Here is an 18,730-nt window from a genome sequence, read left to right as displayed (position 1 = left end):
AAGTCCTTACCAATGAGCTGAATCAGATACAACAGAAAAGCTTAACATGGTGTTTTATCTAAGTGTATGAGACAAATATCTTGGCTTAAGAAACATTTAAGGTTTTGAATGATAAACTCCATAGGCACATGACTCTGGTCAGTTAATGACTTTTTTTCCAGAAATGTTTTTTCTCTTGTTGGTCATTTTGATAGGGAAGAAGCTTACCGCTTTTGTTGAAGCACCAAATATGTCAAGCAGGCAAGGAATATGTTAGATCATGTTTAAGTATTTTCTAAGCAGCTAATAGCTTATTTTCTAAATTAGAGCAATTCAATCTTGCATCCACCAACAAAGATTCCCTCTGTGGAAATTTGGATTATGACACAAGAGTTCTTGCCAAAACACTTATCACTTGTGTTTTGTATTTCTTCTACATGGTGTGTGCATGCATATGCACGGGCCCACACAGTTACTTGCATAAGAAGTATTTTTTCGCAGTATCATTTGTCTGTTGGTGGAATAAAGATGTATTCATAGCAAGTGTGTTCTCTGAATAACACTGTTTTTTCTCATTATATTGGTGTTTTAAATCTTCCAGAAATTCCACTTTCAGCTTGTTGAGTTCTTGTGCCAAGCTCTTCATCTTGCTTGGGGTAAGGTTATTATCTAATGAAACAAAACAAAGCACTACTGTTAAGACTTTGTATCAGACTCTTGGTATTTTTGTTTGCTTGTGTTGTTTAAAGAAAGGTGCTGCTACCCAAAAATACGGCAGGTGCAGTTCGTACTTTTAAAATTGAACAATGGTTCAACTTTTGGGGAGCGGGGTCTGCCACAAGAAATCTTTAATGGAAAATGTCAGCTGCTTGCTATAGAGTATTAAACTGTGCCATAAGTTACTACAGATATGTCATTTATAACATTGTGGAACCCAAGGTGGCATACATGTGTTTCACAGGATATTTCCCTCCTGCCAGTCAACCCCTGATTCTGTTTAGTTTCAGCAAGGTTGCCATTATCGTTTGCCTTCCACCCACACCATGAGACTGAATCATTTGGTCAATATTGTTTTACTTTGACTGGCAGTGGCTCTCTGGGCGTCTGAGGTGGAGGTCAACGTGATCTTTTAACTGGAGATCTAGAGTATTGAACCTGGGATCTTCTGTATGCAAAGCAGATGCTCTGTTACCCTTGAGTCAACCCCCACCCCCCAGTTCTGTAATATACGCTTCAGTTATGCTACTCAGGAGCAGAACATCTTTCATATTTAAAGTCTCTGCAAAGCAACAGTTAATCTACCTCTTGCAAACAAATGACACCTTGCTAGGCATACCTTTTGCGTTCTTCATTGTTTGAGAGACAGTTCGCCTGACAGCCTGGTCAGCTTGATGAAGGAAACTGGCTGCACAAAGAGCTCGATCAACTTCCTAGTCAAGAAGAAAAAGGCTAGGTCTCAGCCACTCAAGAAAACAAAAAATTAGTGTTTTGCTATCTATCCTGATACCTCCAAAAACAAGTGTTAGCGGCAGTAGGATTTGCAGTTTTAGAACTAGACTGCCCTCTAGCTATAGTTCCATACACAGACCAGTGTGACATTACAAATTAGTAATTCAGCTATCCACTGCAAGAAAGCAGACCAAAGCACTCTTGAATGATGCCAAAATACATCACAACTAGGTTAATTAAAAATAATAATAATCTCACCTTGCAGGAATGCAGTGAGGTAAACAGCCAGTTCTGCCACCCATTTTCAACAATGGGACCCCTGGGGTGAGGATGGTTCTAAGGACTATTATTCTTGTTTTATAGGCATATGTATTCTTTCCACAAGTGCCAGATGCCTAATGTCTTTCTTCAAGTTGCACCTCTGGCATACATGTAGTGAAAGTTGAACTTGCTAGCTTTGCAGTGACTCCCCCATTACCTTGTGTTCTGTATTTTCTTCTAGTGGTTTCAGTGGATTTTCCAAAGTAGCAGACAACAAATTGAGCACCCGAAGACTGAATATAAATAACAACAAAAAAAGTTAAACTGAAAGTGCAACTGTACCAGAAACACTTGGCTAAGTATAGAACATGCAATTCAGTGAACAGATCACCAAGATCAACAGGATCAGAATTTCACCTTTAGGAAACAAAAAGACTGTCGGATAAAGGATAGAATGCCAGACCTGGAACCACCATAATGTCCAAATTGCAGTTCAACCAGGCCTTGCAAGGCAAAAATCAAAAACTGGCTATCTTATGTTTCCCTTCCTCATAGGATTAGTAACAAGCTCTTAGGCCTCGACAGAGGCTCCCATGAAAAATGGGACTTGCTGTATACGCAATTTTTTTTTTTTTTGCTGGGGCTGTAATCTTATTTAACACTCTTTATTTGATGTGTTTATAGAAATGGGGGCCCACAAAGATTTGTGGGAAGAAAGAATTTGGAAATATCCCAGCCCTAAGAAGTTCCAAAGCGTCTCCACTGACCAGCTTTCAGCAAGAAGGACATTTTTTCCTCCCCAACCCCACACTTTCCTGTAACTGAAAATCAGCTACTTTCAATGCTCTATGGTCTTGCAGTATGTTCAGTATTCATCAGGTTGCTTTTGGTTAATTTACAAAATCAATTTTATCAATACCTGGGAAGTTTCCTAAACATATGCTCCCATTTTTAAAAATAAAAACAAGCTATAGAAATGCTATGCAAATCCAGAATTCTGTTTGTAGCTTACAACACACATGGGAACTCCTGTAGTCTCTCATTCATTACATAAAAAGCTGCTTCAATATGGCAACATACTTATCCTCTGAAGTGTATTTTGTACTCTTCAAAATGAGGCTGTTCTTCTCCCATGCGTATTTCTCTGAATTTGGAATTTCTAGTTTCTGTACCATTGCACATATTGTTTCCTCAGGTAATGGTTGCGTTCTCTGACAATTCCTCTGTAGACAGACCTCAACAGAACAGTCTAAAAACAACTCACAGAAGCCCAGTGAATCTACAAGAATTACAAAATATTTTGCATAAGACAGTCATTTTAATCACATTTTCTGAAAACTACAATACAAGAACATCACATAAACCAGAAGAGATTTGTGTCGTCATGAAAAGGACCATCTAAATAGCTAAATATTTCAGTCTGGTTTAACACAGCTGTACGGGAGCATCAGCTTTGGAATTACAAGTCAATATTAAATACTTTCAGCCAGATTTTATATATTATGGTGGGAACAATAGTTATATAAAGGATGAAAAGTGGATGCCAACATCTGCAAATAGCAACAATACTATATTTTTATCCCCTTCTTCAGCCTAAAATAGTTCCCGAGCATACAAAAATAAACAGCAAGTGACCATTTCAATTCCATATAAGTGTTCACTGGGGAACAAGATTCCCAGCTGTAGCTAGGCACAATGGACAAATATCTGGCTACTATCTGCCCTCCCCAATAGTCTAAGAGCACTTGGAAGCTGAAGGGAGGAGGCCTTTCAGCTTGAGGCAGACCCAGTCATGACAGAAGTATGCCCAGTGCCCACTGATTTTGCCATGATATAGGTGTTCAATGCAACACACTGTCAGTCTTCAGGGCATATAGGAGCCATCAAGAAGTCAGACAGAGCCAAAGAGTTCTGCACTGCTAACCAAGGACAGGAACTCCTTTTATCTATAGATAGTCATGGATATTATGGGCTTCCAGCTAAGTACTGTATTTACTCAGATGACCCTGAATGTAAGAAGACCCTTCTAAAAAAAATGAAGGTTACACCCAAAAAAGATGACCATGAATCTAAAATACCCTTCCTAAAAAGATAGCAGTATAACAAAACATTTTTTTAATTATATAATAATCAGTATAGAGTAAACAATATAGATTACAAAAGGAAATTATTACTTCCAATTTCTACACCTCTTTGCATTGTAACTATTCACAAGTATCTGAAGAAGTGAGCTGTGGCTCAGGAAAGCTCATATCCTACCACTAATTTTGTTAGTCTTAAAGGTACTACTGGGCTCTTGCTCTTTTCCACTGCTACAGACAGACTAACACGGCTACCTATCTTGATATATTCACAAGTAGTAATGGATTATACTGTTTCAAATTTAAAATGACATGAGACTGTCTTTTTTACACTCACCTGCCCCTCTCAAACTAGTAGGCAATGGCTCTGTTAAATGATCAACTGACAGTGAAATTCTAAATAAAATTACACGCTTCTAAATCCATTGAATCAAGGATCTTAGAACGGTGTAACTCTCCTTAGTAATGCACTGTTAACACCACCACCCCCTACTTTTTGTAGCCTAGGCGGCCACAATTTTCCAACAAAAGGATTCTATCTCCAATCCAGCAGGAACGTTTAAATACCTGCCCCCTATCCTTCCCTATCTAAAATGTCCGCAAACTCATAACAGCTATAGCTAGTCTTGTGTTAAAATGCAGTAATCCCACCAACTTTTTGAGTTTCTCTTTCCTTGGAAAAAAGAGCCCAAGTACTAAGCAACTCCAGCCTGAAGTGCAAAGTCGGTGAGGAGTACTAGCGCCAGAAATACTGGCCAGTTAAGGATCAAATTGACTCCCATGGCTCCTACCACTTCTTACCATTTGCCAGGCAAGGAGCTACTGACTTCCTCCTCTTTCCCCTTGAAATGTAAAGCAGCACAAAGGCAGCATTTGCCTGATTGCAGCATCACTCTCACCACCACTCCTCTCTGCTGTGACTGAGTCAGTGAGCTTTCACTCAAGTTCTCCCGAGTGCACAATGAATTAACTCTCACACTTAGCAGATCTGTATTCCTGAGTGGAAGACACACACACACCCCTTTATAGAAAGCCCCCCCCCCAAAGTAAACAATTTATTCCTTTTGAGTAGATATAGTATGCTAAACTTACATTTGCGAGCTAATTGGTACACTTCATATCTCATACTCCGATAATAAAAGTTGTCATCTAAAATAAAATACACTGGTTGGAGAGTAGTAGTATTGATTAAATGCTGGCAAGGTGCTGGAGCTTCTGGTCCCAGAGATAATACGCCTTGCTCTTTCAAACAGCAAACAAATTTTTTCCAGGTTCCTTCAGTTCCTTTGGGAGGAGGCAAATAACGGCATCCTTCAATAAGAGCCTGCAGGAAGTGTTCAAGGTACTGCAATAACACATGCCGATATAATTTCCAGTAAGATGCCTATGAAATAGAATTGTCCGTATTTAGATTACAAAATACTGGATACATGCAGCAATCCTAAGCAGATCTATTCAGAAGTAAGTTCCATTTTATTCAATGACATTTAAACTGCTTATGATTCCAACCACAATCAAGAGATCATTAACAAAACAAGTTTTGACATTTGCTTCAGTGCAAGCAATTCACATGCTTGACATTTTAGTACATTTAGTACAAATATCACTCAGTTTTATATTTTTCTCCATCTTCTGAGTACAGCCCTGTCTTACAAAACAATAGACTTAGCATTTTGCCACCACAATATCTAACATTCTGCTGCGATGATGGCCAGCAGTGCTAGAGTAATATTTAGTATCTTGACAGCAAGACATTTATTTACTTCATCTATACATGGTTGTTGTCCCTGCCACCGTGGCTAATGAGGAGGAGCCCAGACTGAAAGTAGTTGCTTCACCTTGAGCAAGCTCGGCACAGCAAAGCCAGCCAGCAGAGCAGGCAGATTGGGGCTCAGCTTTGCTTTGCCACCCTGCCTGCCGGACATTGTGATATACAATAAAATTGGTTAGTCTTAAAGGTGCTACTGGACTCTTTTTGATTTTGATATAGAAAAGGAACCTCTGCATGTAGTTTACTTTTTAACTTTTAGTTAGGACGATGAATTGGATACGCTTGGATTATATAGCTGAGTTTGTGAGGAGAAAAAAACGCCCACAGCAGTTTTGGAGGTAAACCAGTTTCTTAATTTTCATGGAAAACTCCCGCTATTAAACATGACACTTTGATTAGGCAAAAAGAATGGCAATATGTATTGGCCAATAAGAAACAAAATAACGCTACTGACCAATGGCTGCCGTCCCTCTTGGACCACACTCGTCTCCGATTGGCTGAACGCTTCCAGAGGCATGAGGTCGTCGTAGGCGAGGTGAACGCAAAGCCAGCCTTTCTGCTTCCTCAAAGACTCGCTGAGCGCTCGTGCTATCGTCGTTTTGCCCGCTGCGGGTAGGCCACAAAACACGCACAGTCCCACCGGCCAGGTTGAGGCATTTTCTAATTCTTGCGTCATAGATCGCAACTCTTGCGCCGCAAACACTTCCCTTACCGGGGCTGGAGGAAAAAAAACCTGCGCATGCTTACTAAACTGTATACTGTGGTAAAGCGGTCTTACACTCTAATCCGGGTAGTAGTAGAGATTGGCGTGGCTAGCTCTTTGCGCAGCTGCTGTCTGGACTTTTCCCTGATTGGCTGCTGGAGTTCAGCTGTACACGGGCGGGGGGCGGGGTGAGAAGTACGTGAATTGTTCGCGTAGGGCCGTCCGTCATAAAACAGGTGGAGGGGCGGGAGCGCGTCAGGCGCCCCCAGTATCAGGTTTCAAAAGCTTTTCTCACATTGGGACGCCACCTTCCTCCTAAAAGAAAAGGAGTATTGGGGTACCGTGAAAGCAAGTAGATTGACTGGAGGGTTTTTATTTTCACTGCTTCGGTCCTTCATGGAAAAGCTAGCTTTGACCTTTGCTGAGAAGAGACATCCTGCCAGATATTGCAATGATTTCTTTTAAATCTAGACACAAGTGTAAAAATAATGGAGTTTTTTTGTCTTCGTGTTTTTCACTTAATATGGTACATGCAGAAGACAGATTTGCTTCTTCACCCGTCAGTTTTTGTATCCCCGCAAAAATGAAAAGCTACTCAAACACTTGCTGTTGATATAAACAGCAGAGTCTTCGAGATTGTGTGTAAGGTAATGACTATATTTGCTTTCACCAGCCAAAGCTCAGTAGTTTCTTAAAACCTGTTTTTATATTTTGGTCATAGAGTAGCTAGTTTTGAAGTGGTAAGAATTCTAATGAGACGAAGGGTTTACAGATAGTCACTAGATTAAATGTGTGTCTTATTGAACCTCTCTTTTTTTGGTAAATTATTTCCTATGAAAACTTCATGTACTATTGGGGGAGCAGTGGTACTGAAAAGTTTTACAAAATATATTCCTGCTGTTGATATTCAAGAAACGTCCTTGATGAAATATTGGTGGGTCATAATAAAAATGCATGCAGTTTAAATCACAAGAAATTTATTACAAAATAGTTCACGCAGTTTGACCATTTGAGATAGAAAATGTGTAGGCTTTGACTAGCGATATTATATAATGCTCTGTGCAAAACTGCAAAAAGACTACATATTTAAAAAATCTACCATTAAAATATTGTTAGACAATTTCTGTTAAGAGTTTTAAATTCTCTAAACATTCATTATGTCTCAGGAAATTAGATAAATATCAATATAGATTATCTTAAATTATATCAGTTGTTCATGTATTTTTAAAGACATTTGAATTCAGTGCAACAGTATATTCTTATTTCTGGCTCTCCTCATGGTATGTCACAAGGTTTGACATTTGAAAGGCTTTAAAGTTGTCTTAAAAGCAATCTTTGGAGAGGATACAAAGTTAAAGCAGGTCTGCACAACTTGCAACTCATCAAGCCAAACGAGCCAGATGTGATAGCCTACGAGGGGCTGAGACCTCGGGAATTTGCTGCTTATCTGCAAGCACAGGAATGTGACAGGCTTGCGGGTTGTGTTTGGCTGGAGTGGGTCATAAATTGTGCTGACGGAGCATAGAGATTTAATTGATTATGCATAATGTGTATATTCTAGAACAATCTATATAGGAACATATAATACTTGAGCAAAATATTTGGAGATTTCCCAAAATTACATCTTTCACATCATACATTTACCCAAGCAGATATTATGCATAATTAGCAGACGTGGGGATTGGTTTAAAGCAGATATATAATGGGTAAGGAAACAAACCATTTTTGCCCCACAAAACCATGTTTTGTTTGTTTCCTATCATTGGGGTTACTAACCTCCAGATGGGTCTGGAGTTCTCCCAGAATTTCAACTGATCTGATTTCCAGATTAGAGATCAGTTCCCCTGGATGAAATGGGAGCTTTGAAGAGTGGACTCAATGATATACAATAGAGTCCTAGAAAAAGCTGAAGTCCCTCCTCAGGCATCACCCAAACATCCCCAGGAATTTTCCAAGCCAAGGTTAGCAATCCTAAATGAAATTAATCCACAGAAAAATTACTAATTGATCTCTACCTGAAATGTGGCAATTGTGGGGCTAAATTAATCTTAGATCCTTCATGGCCGGTCTTAATTCTCTTCAGTACAGAATTATTAATAGGCTAAATATCAGCATGCACTGTTGCATATTACCAGATTTCATTAAGAGATAGCAGCAAGTAAAATAAATACTCTGGCAAATGGTCTACTGATTGAGGTATAAAATTCACAGCAATCAAACTTTATATTCTTCATTTGCAAAATAAAGGTAGTATGGAAGACTTACTAGGTTTGATTTTTACTGCCTCTTGATAGTACAATACTGTCACCAAAATCTATACTATATATTTGAAGTAATGAATGATGCATAGTTTTCAAATGTTTAAACTATAGGAATGGAAGACACTAGCAGAGCAATTCTAAACAAAGTCAAACCCTGTTAATCCAGTTAAATCAATGGGCTTAGAAAAGTGTAACTCTTCTTAGGGTTGCACTAAGTCTTCCATTTACATTTATCAATGCCATACTCATTCCAGTATAACAATGCATCTTTGTTGTATGTTTCGCCTAGAAAATACCTCTAGAAATATCTCGCTAACATGGTTATAAAAACATTTGTTCTTTAATATTTGAAGATATACTGGATAGAGGTGTCCCCTACCTATTCAGCACCTTTTTGTGTGCATGCACCCAACCCAGAACTGTAATTTATGCAGAGATGCCTGTTTCCATGCTCTTGACCACAGCTGATAAACTGGGATGCGTAAGTAAGAAAGAGCATTAAACTCATTCAAGAGCATCTGGAAAAAGTGCTTGTCCCCTTATGTATATAATTTTCTAAGTGGTTCACCCCTGTCTTCATTATATTTCTTCACAAAATACTTTTTTGTATGTCTAGAGCAGCTCAACTTAAAAGCAACACTTCTTCATAGAAATTTAGTGTGTGAGAGGCAAAGGCTGTATTTGCTTGTGTTGTGAGGACAATGCTAACCTAAGCATTCTCCTTTATTCTTCTAATCAAAGCAACTTTATCTTGCTAGAGCCAATCCACTGATCTTTCAAAAAATAAAACAAAATCATATTCATCCTGATTCGTTAATTAAAATATCGATAGTTAAAATGAGGTCTTCACTTGTACATTGGTAAAAACAATACTTGAAAAATCATGTCATTGATTTAGCATTGGCACATTTTTTTCCTTATACCCAAGGTGTCTGTCTAAACGGATGAGACTCTTTCAGGATGGTTTTTCATACACAGGCCTTGGTGGGATTGGGGGTCGCAAAGGAGGTCTTGGTGGAGGTGGACCGGGTAGTTGTTGTACTGGTGGCCTAAAGGGATGGAAAACATTGTTACTGCCTGCTTTTAAAAGAATAAACAGTTTAAATGTTGTCTATTTGTAGAAATACGTGTTCAATTATTCTGAAAAGGTTTTTTAAAAAATTGCAAACCTTGGTGTAGGAAAGTGAGATATTGTAAAGACTCCAGAATTTGATGTAGCAAGCTGAGGAAGAAAAAAAATTAGTAGAAATAAGTCATGATTCATATAAGTATATGAAAGTGCCTTATATTGATTCAGACAATATATATTGATTCAGACATTTAATTAAAACAGTCCATTTAGTTCAGTTAGGGTTGCCACGTCCCCTTACCCTCCCAATGGGTAAGGGGAACACCCACTGGCCCCCCAAATGGGCCGAATCAGCCTGGTGCAAAGCCCAGGAGAACTCGCAGCACAATACGATGGCATCATTCCTGGCAGAGATGTCGCATCTCCTCGGGAGGTTTGTTCGCACCACCAGCCAGGTGAGTGATAGCAGGGGGAGGAGGCTGGAAACAGAGGGTCCCTTGCTCCCACCAGGGAACCAGCAACTCTAAATTCAGTCTTGTCTACTCTGATTGGGATTGGCTATCTAGGGACTCTGGCAAAGGCCTTTCCTAGCACCTGCTATTTGAGATCTTTTCCTAACTGGAGATGCTAGGGATTGAACTTGGATAGGGTTGCCAACTCTGGGTTGGGGAATTTGTGGAGATTTGGGGGGTAGAATTTGGGGTGAGCACGGTTTGGTGAGGGAAAGGAGCTCAGCAGGATATAAAATGCCATAGAATCCAACCTCCAAAACTGCCATTTTCTCCAGGGGACCTGATCTCTCTCATCTGGAGATCAGTTGTAATTCTGGAAGATCTCCAGGCCCCACCTGGAGGTTGGCAATCCTAAATTTGGGACCTTTTCTATGTGAAATAAGTGTTCTGCTACTAAGACACAATAAATCCAGATTACTCTGTTTTCTAGCATAACGGTGAAACATCATTTACATATTCTAGCAAAACCCTACAAATTAAAATTTTATTTCAGATTTTTATAAATTATTACAGAAATCCTGACATAAACAATTCCTATGGGTACAGAAATCATCCCCACCCATCATCTAATATAACTTTAAGATAAGGAAAAAATGAGCTAGAGAAACATTTACTGTTTTAATAGTTCTACTAATCCAGTGTTCTGCAAAACTAGGCTTTTCCACAGACCATTAAGAAAAATGGCATTAGTGACACTAACCCAAAAGCAAAAAATCGTGATCAAACAAATCAAAACTCTTACCCTCCTGTTGTTCACTGCATTAGGTTGGTTTGGCCCACTTAGCGTATTATTCTGCCTTGCCTGCTGTGCATTTTTAGCCCTTGCAAATACAAACCGATAAGTAAAAGATTCAGTCTGGTATAATGGATGTATACTTCACAATCTTGATCACGTTACTTAATTTCTTGGTATCTCATTTTAAAATGTTGTCTTTCCCCCCCAGAAACAGTCTCCCCATTTGGTGATAATCAATATATTTATAGATTAAGTGCTGTTTTTCATTCACACAGAACTGGTCCCTTTAAAAAGCCCCAGATCAACTATTACCATTAAGAATTTACATCTCTCTATAGAAAAATGCAGGGGAGAGTGGGAATAATGGGCAACTCAAATATGTAGCAGTGGCCACTGAGGACCAAGAACCCAAAGCATTAAGGAGATTTACTGTGGAAAAGGCCGTATGTAAGACTAGAGATGACACACAGAATGAGACTGATGGTTTGTGTCTGATGGGCAAACTGTAGAAGACACTAGGAGATCAGTGAATGGGTTTCCCAGTTCTATTACTGGTAAATAATAGCCAACGGGGCCTCCAGTTTGAATTGCATGGATCAGTGATTTAACAGGTTGCCTTTTCCCATCGGTGCCATTTTCCTGACATCAAATAGCTCTTCAGAGCTACTATTGCTACTCTGGGAGGCCATTTGAGAGAGGGAAAAATGATCTTCCTCACAGGATGCTACAGCCCCAATCCTTATCTTAATCCTCATGACTTCTATTTTACTTATATGAAAAGAAAAGAAAAGAAAAACAACCAGAAGATTGCTCAAAGATCTCCAGTATTTCATCTAGTTTGATCCTATGAGGAAGAGTAATCCAGAATGGCAAAGTGAGTTCTGAATGATTGGGTAGTTTTTAGGGCCACACAGCCCCAGCAATTTCCTATGACTTCAACACACGCTGAATATAACTGTTAGGATAGTCGGGGAATAAGGATTTGGCATTACTAGGGAAGTCCAGCAGCTATGCGTTTTTTCTAGAATAGTTTCTATTTCAAAATTTTGCAAAACCAAATTTACCACTATGTAATTCACTTGGTTATGATTGTAACCTAATATTCATGGTAGGGGCAGTAAGTAAAATCTATCATGTTCAAGTTTAGAAAAAGCATCTGATGCTGGCTCCTCAGGGTAAAAAAACTATAAGGATCAAAGAGAGTTAACTTGTTCAAGGGGGTTAACAGAGCAAGGATAAGCATTAAAACAAGTCTTCTCTTCCCAAACTGGGAACCACACTCCATTATTTTAGGGTGGTTCTCTCTGGTTCTCCCCCGCCTCACAATTCCCTCCATATCTTACAAAAACTTACTCCTTTTGTCACCTATGGCTGGTCATCCAATGATACCAATTTAAAAGATTTTACGTATTTGAATTCTAGCTATCAATAGTTACAAGCGTTTTAAATCTAGACCTCATTATAAAACAAATGGTTACTGGAATTACATTTTTCAGTGGTTTCAAAAGTTCTGCTGCCGTAAGTTTTAGCATTCCCTCAGAGTGTGTGCTGTTAAAAGACCATAGATGCAGAGAAGTTAGCCGTGTTAGTCTGTGGTAGCAAAATCAAAAAGAGTCCAGTAGCACCTTTAAGACTAACCAATTTTATTTTAGCATAAGCTTTCGAGAATCAAGTTCTCTTCTTCAGATGCCTGATACAGAGACTGTCTCTGTATCAGGCATCTGAAGAAGAGAACTTGATTCTCGAAAGCTTATGCTAAAATAAAATTGGTTAGTCTTAAAGGTGCTACTGGACTCTTTTTGATTTTGTTAGAAGACCAGGGACTGCCACCTACTGCAGAAGTGTATAATCTCCAGAGTGGCAAAGAGTGTGAGTGCTGCTTCTATGCATTTCTATAACAAGTTACTCTCTGGTGATTCCATGCTTCAAAGTAGCTTTTAGTGGAGGTGAGAAGTCACAATCAAGAACTACTATGCTAGAACAGAATGTGTACTTAAGAGTTTGCTCCTGTTTTGTTAGACAATGGTATCATTACCCAAAGTGTTTTTCATTAGAACAACAAATTAGACTACAAAAACTGGTAACTACATAGGCTACAAAACTGGTAACATTTTCCCCCCACAAAATGTTTCACAGCTGTCAAACTGTTTTAACACTGGCTGTCTTGACCATGTTTTACACAGGGCCTATTGTGTTTATGGTTCTTATTATTTGTTTTATACCTGCGGCGTCTTCTACATTCTCTGCAAAGCCTTCTTTCAATTGCATGCCTCTTAACAATTGCAATCACTGCTACAATTAGCACAGGCAACACAAGCAGGAAAAATACTAGTAGACCGTCTCGAAGTGATGTATCTAAGGGAAGGAAGCAAATGAAAAATTACTTCCTTTCTCTTAATTAAGCACACATTTTTAAATGGAAGTTTCTGTCAAGTTCCTAAAGACATGAGAAACGGAAAGTGAATTATCTATGTAAAAGTAAAAACAATAAAAAACAAAATAATATTTTTAATATGGAGATAACCTAACAAACTGATGAGGGCATCTCAGCAGTCATTAACAGTGGAATACAAAGGATTACATATCAAATTACTGTTGGCTTTTATATTTTTAAGAAGAAGGACCATTGCATTTCCCCCAATAAGCTGTTGGTGCCTCTTGAGATCTTTACTGCATCCTGCAAGGTCTAACCTACCTCTCAGAAAGCTAAGGTTGCCAACTCAAAGTCTGGAAGTTGAGATTTGCAAGGGAGGGTGGGATGTAATACCATAGAGTCCACTCTCTGTAGCTGCCGTTTTCTCTAGGGGAATCAGTTATAATAACTAGAAATCTCCAGACACCACCTGGCAATTAGGGATCCCAGCCCACCCCCCCTCAGTAGGGGCAGGAGATACTCCATTCCCAGCCTCTGCCCTCCCCCCCCCCTCTCCTGGCCAGCAAAGGGGACAGGCAGGGGAACAGTCTGCCTGGGATGGCACAATGAGGGCCAATTTGGGCCCCCAAACAGGCCAAATTGGACTCATTTGAGGCCCAAATCAATGTGCAGCAAAGTGCGTGCACTCCCAGGGCCTGCCTGGTGATGTCACCAGGAGATACTCCATTCCCAGCCTCTGCCCTCCCCCCCCCTCTCCTGGCCAGCAAAGGGGACAGGCAGGGGAACAGTCTGCCTGGGATGGCACAATGAGGGCCAATTTGGGCCCCCAAACAGGCCAAATTGGACTCATTTGAGGCCCAAATCAATGTGCTGCAAAGTGCGTGCACTCCCAGGGCCTGCCTGGTGATGTCACCAGGAGATACTCCATTCCCAGCCTCTGCCCTCCCCCCCCTCTCCTGGCCAGCAGAGGGGACAGGCAGGGGAACAGTCTGCCCGGGATGGCACAATGAGGGCCAATTTGGGCCCCCAAACAGGCCAAATTGGACTCATTTGAGGCCCAAATCAACGTGCTGCAAAGTGCGTGCACTCCCAGGGCCTGCCTGGTGATGTCACTTCCTGCTCTGGGAAAGCCCACGAGGAGCAAACAGAAGGTAAGTGCTGGGTCCCCCCTCCTCCTCCCACCGGGAGGGTAAGGGGACCTGGCAACTCTATTGGCAACCCTAAACAGATTGAATTCAGTGGAACTTATTTCCATGTAAACGTGCATAGGACTTGTCTGTTTGTATCACAGCTCTCTTCTGTGTTGAAACTGTTATAATCTGAGACACTGACTTTTTGTCATACTTAATAAATTTTCCTCCCTTTTGTTTTGAAGCAGAGTTCTGGGGAACTTGAAAACTTGCTTACTCATTTTAGCTAGTTCTGATAAAGGTGTCACCCAACTGGTGGCTTTGCAAATATAGTACAAAGTGTCCCTTACATCACAATCCTATTCATATTTATTTATAAGCAAGTGATTACAGAACTGCAGTGTAAGAATACATATATTCAAAGATATATTCACACATACAATTGTTAACGTTTGCATCCTGGGCATTCAAGGCGGCCTACAGGGTGCACAAATGGCCTGCCATCTAAGCACTCAGACTCTACTTAGAGCCTGCTTGGCATCAGCAATGTAGTGGCATCATGTGGTTTCAACCCATGCCCTAGGCCACAATGTTTTCTACATTATTTGATTTATTGCTTGACTACATATAAACCCTTGGAATGGATGGATCTTTAAAAGTTACTGATGAACAAGAAGAGAGGGAAGAGTGATTGTTTTAGATTACCTATTTATTTAGTTATCTACACTGGTATGAAAAAAAACTATTTGTAGAAACAAAGATTTAGTAGGCTTCTTTGAGGCAAGTAACTATACCATTTCATCTGCCTAAATACTAATATGGGTAAAGGGAGGTTGGAAGGACCCCTACATTCAAAGACAGAGGTGAAAACAGGACTTACTCTGGAATATGCTCTCCTTTGGCTGTGGTTTTAGGAAAACTAGTGTCTAGCAGAGCACATTGAGCCCAGTTGAGTACACTGATATAGGCTTCTAAGATTTCCCAGGCCCAGTTTTGGCTTGTCATTCTGGGAGTGGAATGTGCTGCTCAGTTAATTAAGTGTACCTGTGAGCTGTTGCCCAGGCAAAGTGTCCTTGAGACACAAGGGAGCCTTGGCTCCGCACGTCCTCCTTCCCTGTTCTCAGGCTAGCAACGCTGATAGTAAGTGTGCCCTGATTGGCTGACACTAGTAGAAAAGATGGCTCCTCACTGCACTCATTGTCAAGCCACACTCTCTCCCTGAGACTTCGTTGGATCATTCTATGCTACCTTATTCCATCAGCATGTGAGAGACTTTGCTCTATGCCAGGCCTGAAATGACCAGACCTGCCTGGCGTGGTTTATGGACTTTGTGAGTATGAACCTCAAGCCTTTTAGGAGAAATGCAAGTCAGCAAGCTTAAGTTTTTAGTCAGGTTTAGTAAAGAATAAGTTGTTTGTTCTTTTATTGCCTTTTGCTTGTGCCTTAATAGAGTGGTTCCTGCAACCCTGCATACACTCTTCTAAGCTAATAAACAACCTTTATATATAAGCCTGTGTCTTGAGTTACTGGCCAGCTGTGTGCAAATCTACCCAAAGAAAGAACCTGGAGACTGGCAAGTCTCAAGTGAAAACAGGTAGTTCAACCCTCCAGGAGGGCTGCTAGGGGTCTGAGTGGCTGTGAGCAGCACTTGGAATGGTGGCCAGGGTGTTGAACGCCTAGACATTAGTTCCTAGGAGCCTTCTGATGTTAAATCCAAAGAAGTACTTTGAAGACAGAATGTGCAATTCATGTCTAGGAGAAACAATGTAATCTGCCTTCAAGAAGAGGCAGCTCTTGTGCTGCATGAAAAGGAGTGGTGGGAAATGCCAATACTCAAATATAGAACAGATTAAACAACATACTAGACCATCCACATTGTAGCTAGCTCAAATAAAGTCTCCACTACTCCTTTGTACACTGCTCAGATCAAAACAAAACATGAAACAAATGACAAATCAGCCAAATTACCTATTTCACCAGGCACAAGAGGATACAGCTAGCAGTTTTAATTTAGCAGCACTTCAAGCAGAACCATTAAGAAACATTCCTTGCTGGAGAAAGAATGCTCTCAATTCTATATTCTGTCTCATAGGCAGCTCAAACCCATACATCCTCATTCAGAAGTAAATCTTGCTTTGGTCAATGAGATCTACTTCCTAGAAACTGTACGCAGGATTGCAGCTTTAGTTATATGGATTAAGAAACCAAATAACATCCTATATTATACTTTACTTAAAATAAACCATTTAAGTGTGCTTACTGAAAAAAGTATTTGTATTGGAGCGGGGAATATTTGCTATACTATATTTGACTCCAGTGAAAAAGAACTGGAATCATGTAGGAGGTGTTTAAATTACGTTTTCTAGAAGCAGATAATTTATTATATTAATTAGAACAAAAGATTTATTATTCTTACCTATGTGAGTCGGACCACTGTCTATGCTGCCACCATATCCAGATTTGTCACAAAAGGGAGGTGCCCATCCAGGATCACAATGGCAATTGCCTTTGTTGTTACACACCTGTTATTTGGAAAGCAAGAAAAGAAGATGCAAAATGGAGACAGAGACTATTAAGACATGCAATGACTACAGAATGATGGGAAGCTCCAATTTTTCCTCATTCCCAGATTCATTCTTTGAGTTCATTATTCTGTTTATATAGTATTTCCAGTTACTTTAATGATATATGATGTCTTTAAGAAAATAAGGTTTCAGAAGAGATAATGGATATGGTTCTAAATATTTATGATGTGTTAGAAGTCCACTGAGACCAAATTGTTTTTTATTAGTATACTCCCATTCTCAGGCACTTTTTCATATAAAAGACATACTTAAATAACGTCCAAATATGGTATTATAAAATGGTCAACATGGAAAGAAGAACCAAATTGTACACAAGGTCCATGTTTGTGTTGGTGTATCTGTTTTGACTTGAGTTTTGTATTTGCAAGCAATCATAGTATGATTAATGACATTGTACTGATTCTGCAACCAGTATACTACTTATCCTACTTGGGGCTAAAATAAACTTTGGTAGAGGTCTGCTGGTTATCATTATGTTACTGATTTATGGAAACAAAATAAGTAAATCAGAAACACTTAATGATTACTTGAGATCTTTTTATGTTCCTACATATATGATGCTCCTAAGAAACTAAAGTGATAATAGAAGGGGCCATTTTATATGTGGATTACAAGCAAGTGTATAATTATGCCTACATAAATTACTGATAATTCATAAGGTGGTTTTATCTAGTTATCACTGGTAAATCTATTTGGAGACCACATTAAGTAGTTCATATTACCATAGAAATTCATTTTTTTTCATCCAGTAGTTTGAATTGATGTATATCTCTATATATAATCTATTTACTCCCTACTGCAATATTATAATCATCACCATCACCATTTTACTTACCGCACGACCATTACATTTGTTCTTTACATCACAGTTATAACCAAGCAAGCTTGAATTCACACACTTGAAATCAACACAGGCCTGTAAAAATAGGAAATGAGTTTTAAAATAAGGTTTGAAAGTATATATTTAAATATATAAATCTACCAATCAGAAACACTATTTTTATATCTCATTCAAATGAATGAAACTCAGACACATTCGAAAGACTCTTTCTGTAGACTGCATAAGGATCGGTATAGCAAACAACAATGCAAGGTATGCTGCCCACTGCTTGGAGAGGGGGATATGGCTCAGTGGTAACAGCATCTGCTTTGCATGCAGAAAGTCCCAGGCTCAGTCCTTGGCACCTCCAGTTAAAGGAATCATGTAGTCAGTGTTAAGAAAGACCTTGGCCTGAGACTTTGGCCAGCCGCTGTTATTCAGAGTAGATAATATCTTAATAAATCAATGGTCTGACTCAGTACAAGGAAGCTTCATGAGTTCATGATACACTAGTGTGTGTTCAAGTTAATTATAAGCCGCATATAAAGAAGCCTGTTTCTTTCATGGCCTTTAATAGATGAATGGCAGGCAGCAACTGAACAGCTGTAATTGCTCAACTTTTCCCCATTTGTACATGATAAATACACAGGAACATGTCCAGGTGAAAAAAAAAGGTTGGAAACCCAAAATACAATATATCAATGCTTGAAACAGAGGATTGAATTTAAAGGTGTCCTGTAATGAGTGAAATGCACATTCTCATGAGGCTGGGATCCTCACTGCCTTCCCGGTTCCACCTGTCCCTGTGCCACATCCCACACTGTACTGGAGAGCTCAGTAACCTTCAGGAGAGTTTTATGGAAGACAAGGATACTGATACAATACTGATACAGGCAGGGCTCATTTCGAGGGGGAATGTGCAGGAAGGCAGTTCCGGCAGTTTCCCAAAGAGGTCGCATGTCAGGCGGGCCCGCCTACCTGACTATCGGCCATTTTGGG

General features: G+C 39.7%; 2 protein-coding genes across 3 annotated transcripts in view; both read right to left on the bottom strand.

The window, feature by feature from the left end:
* Positions 1-36: 36 nt before the first annotated feature.
* On the bottom strand, positions 37-6,792 carry PSTK (phosphoseryl-tRNA kinase). The gene is made up of 6 exons (XM_054983186.1): positions 5,996-6,792; positions 4,863-5,154; positions 2,770-2,968; positions 1,907-1,982; positions 1,316-1,409; positions 37-648 (listed from the first exon to the last, which is right to left on the bottom strand). Exons 1-6 carry the CDS (start codon positions 6,215-6,217, stop codon positions 452-454), a joined length of 1,080 nt encoding a protein of 359 aa, XP_054839161.1. The 5' UTR covers positions 6,218-6,792; the 3' UTR covers positions 37-451.
* A 180-nt stretch (positions 6,793-6,972) lies between these two features.
* LOC129331788 (disintegrin and metalloproteinase domain-containing protein 9-like) overlaps positions 6,973-18,730 on the bottom strand; it is a 65,177-nt gene continuing 53,419 nt past the window's right edge. For both annotated transcript variants that reach the window (XM_054982295.1, XM_054982294.1), the window contains exons 18-23: positions 17,747-17,827; positions 16,743-16,848; positions 13,045-13,177; positions 10,829-10,907; positions 9,675-9,727; positions 6,973-9,554 (exon numbers count right to left, since the gene is read on the bottom strand). In XM_054982295.1, coding sequence (XP_054838270.1) covers positions 9,461-9,554; positions 9,675-9,727; positions 10,829-10,907; positions 13,045-13,177; positions 16,743-16,848; positions 17,747-17,827 — 546 coding nt within the window. In that variant the 3' untranslated portion in view covers positions 6,973-9,460. The remainder of the gene's footprint in view (positions 9,555-9,674; positions 9,728-10,828; positions 10,908-13,044; positions 13,178-16,742; positions 16,849-17,746; positions 17,828-18,730) is intronic.

Source organism: Eublepharis macularius, chromosome 6 (assembly GCF_028583425.1).
Source record: "Eublepharis macularius isolate TG4126 chromosome 6, MPM_Emac_v1.0, whole genome shotgun sequence".
Lineage (NCBI taxonomy): Eukaryota > Metazoa > Chordata > Lepidosauria > Squamata > Eublepharidae > Eublepharis > Eublepharis macularius.
The sequence above is the reverse complement of the archived record's forward strand: the minus strand, read 5'-3'. Positions and strand labels throughout refer to the sequence as shown.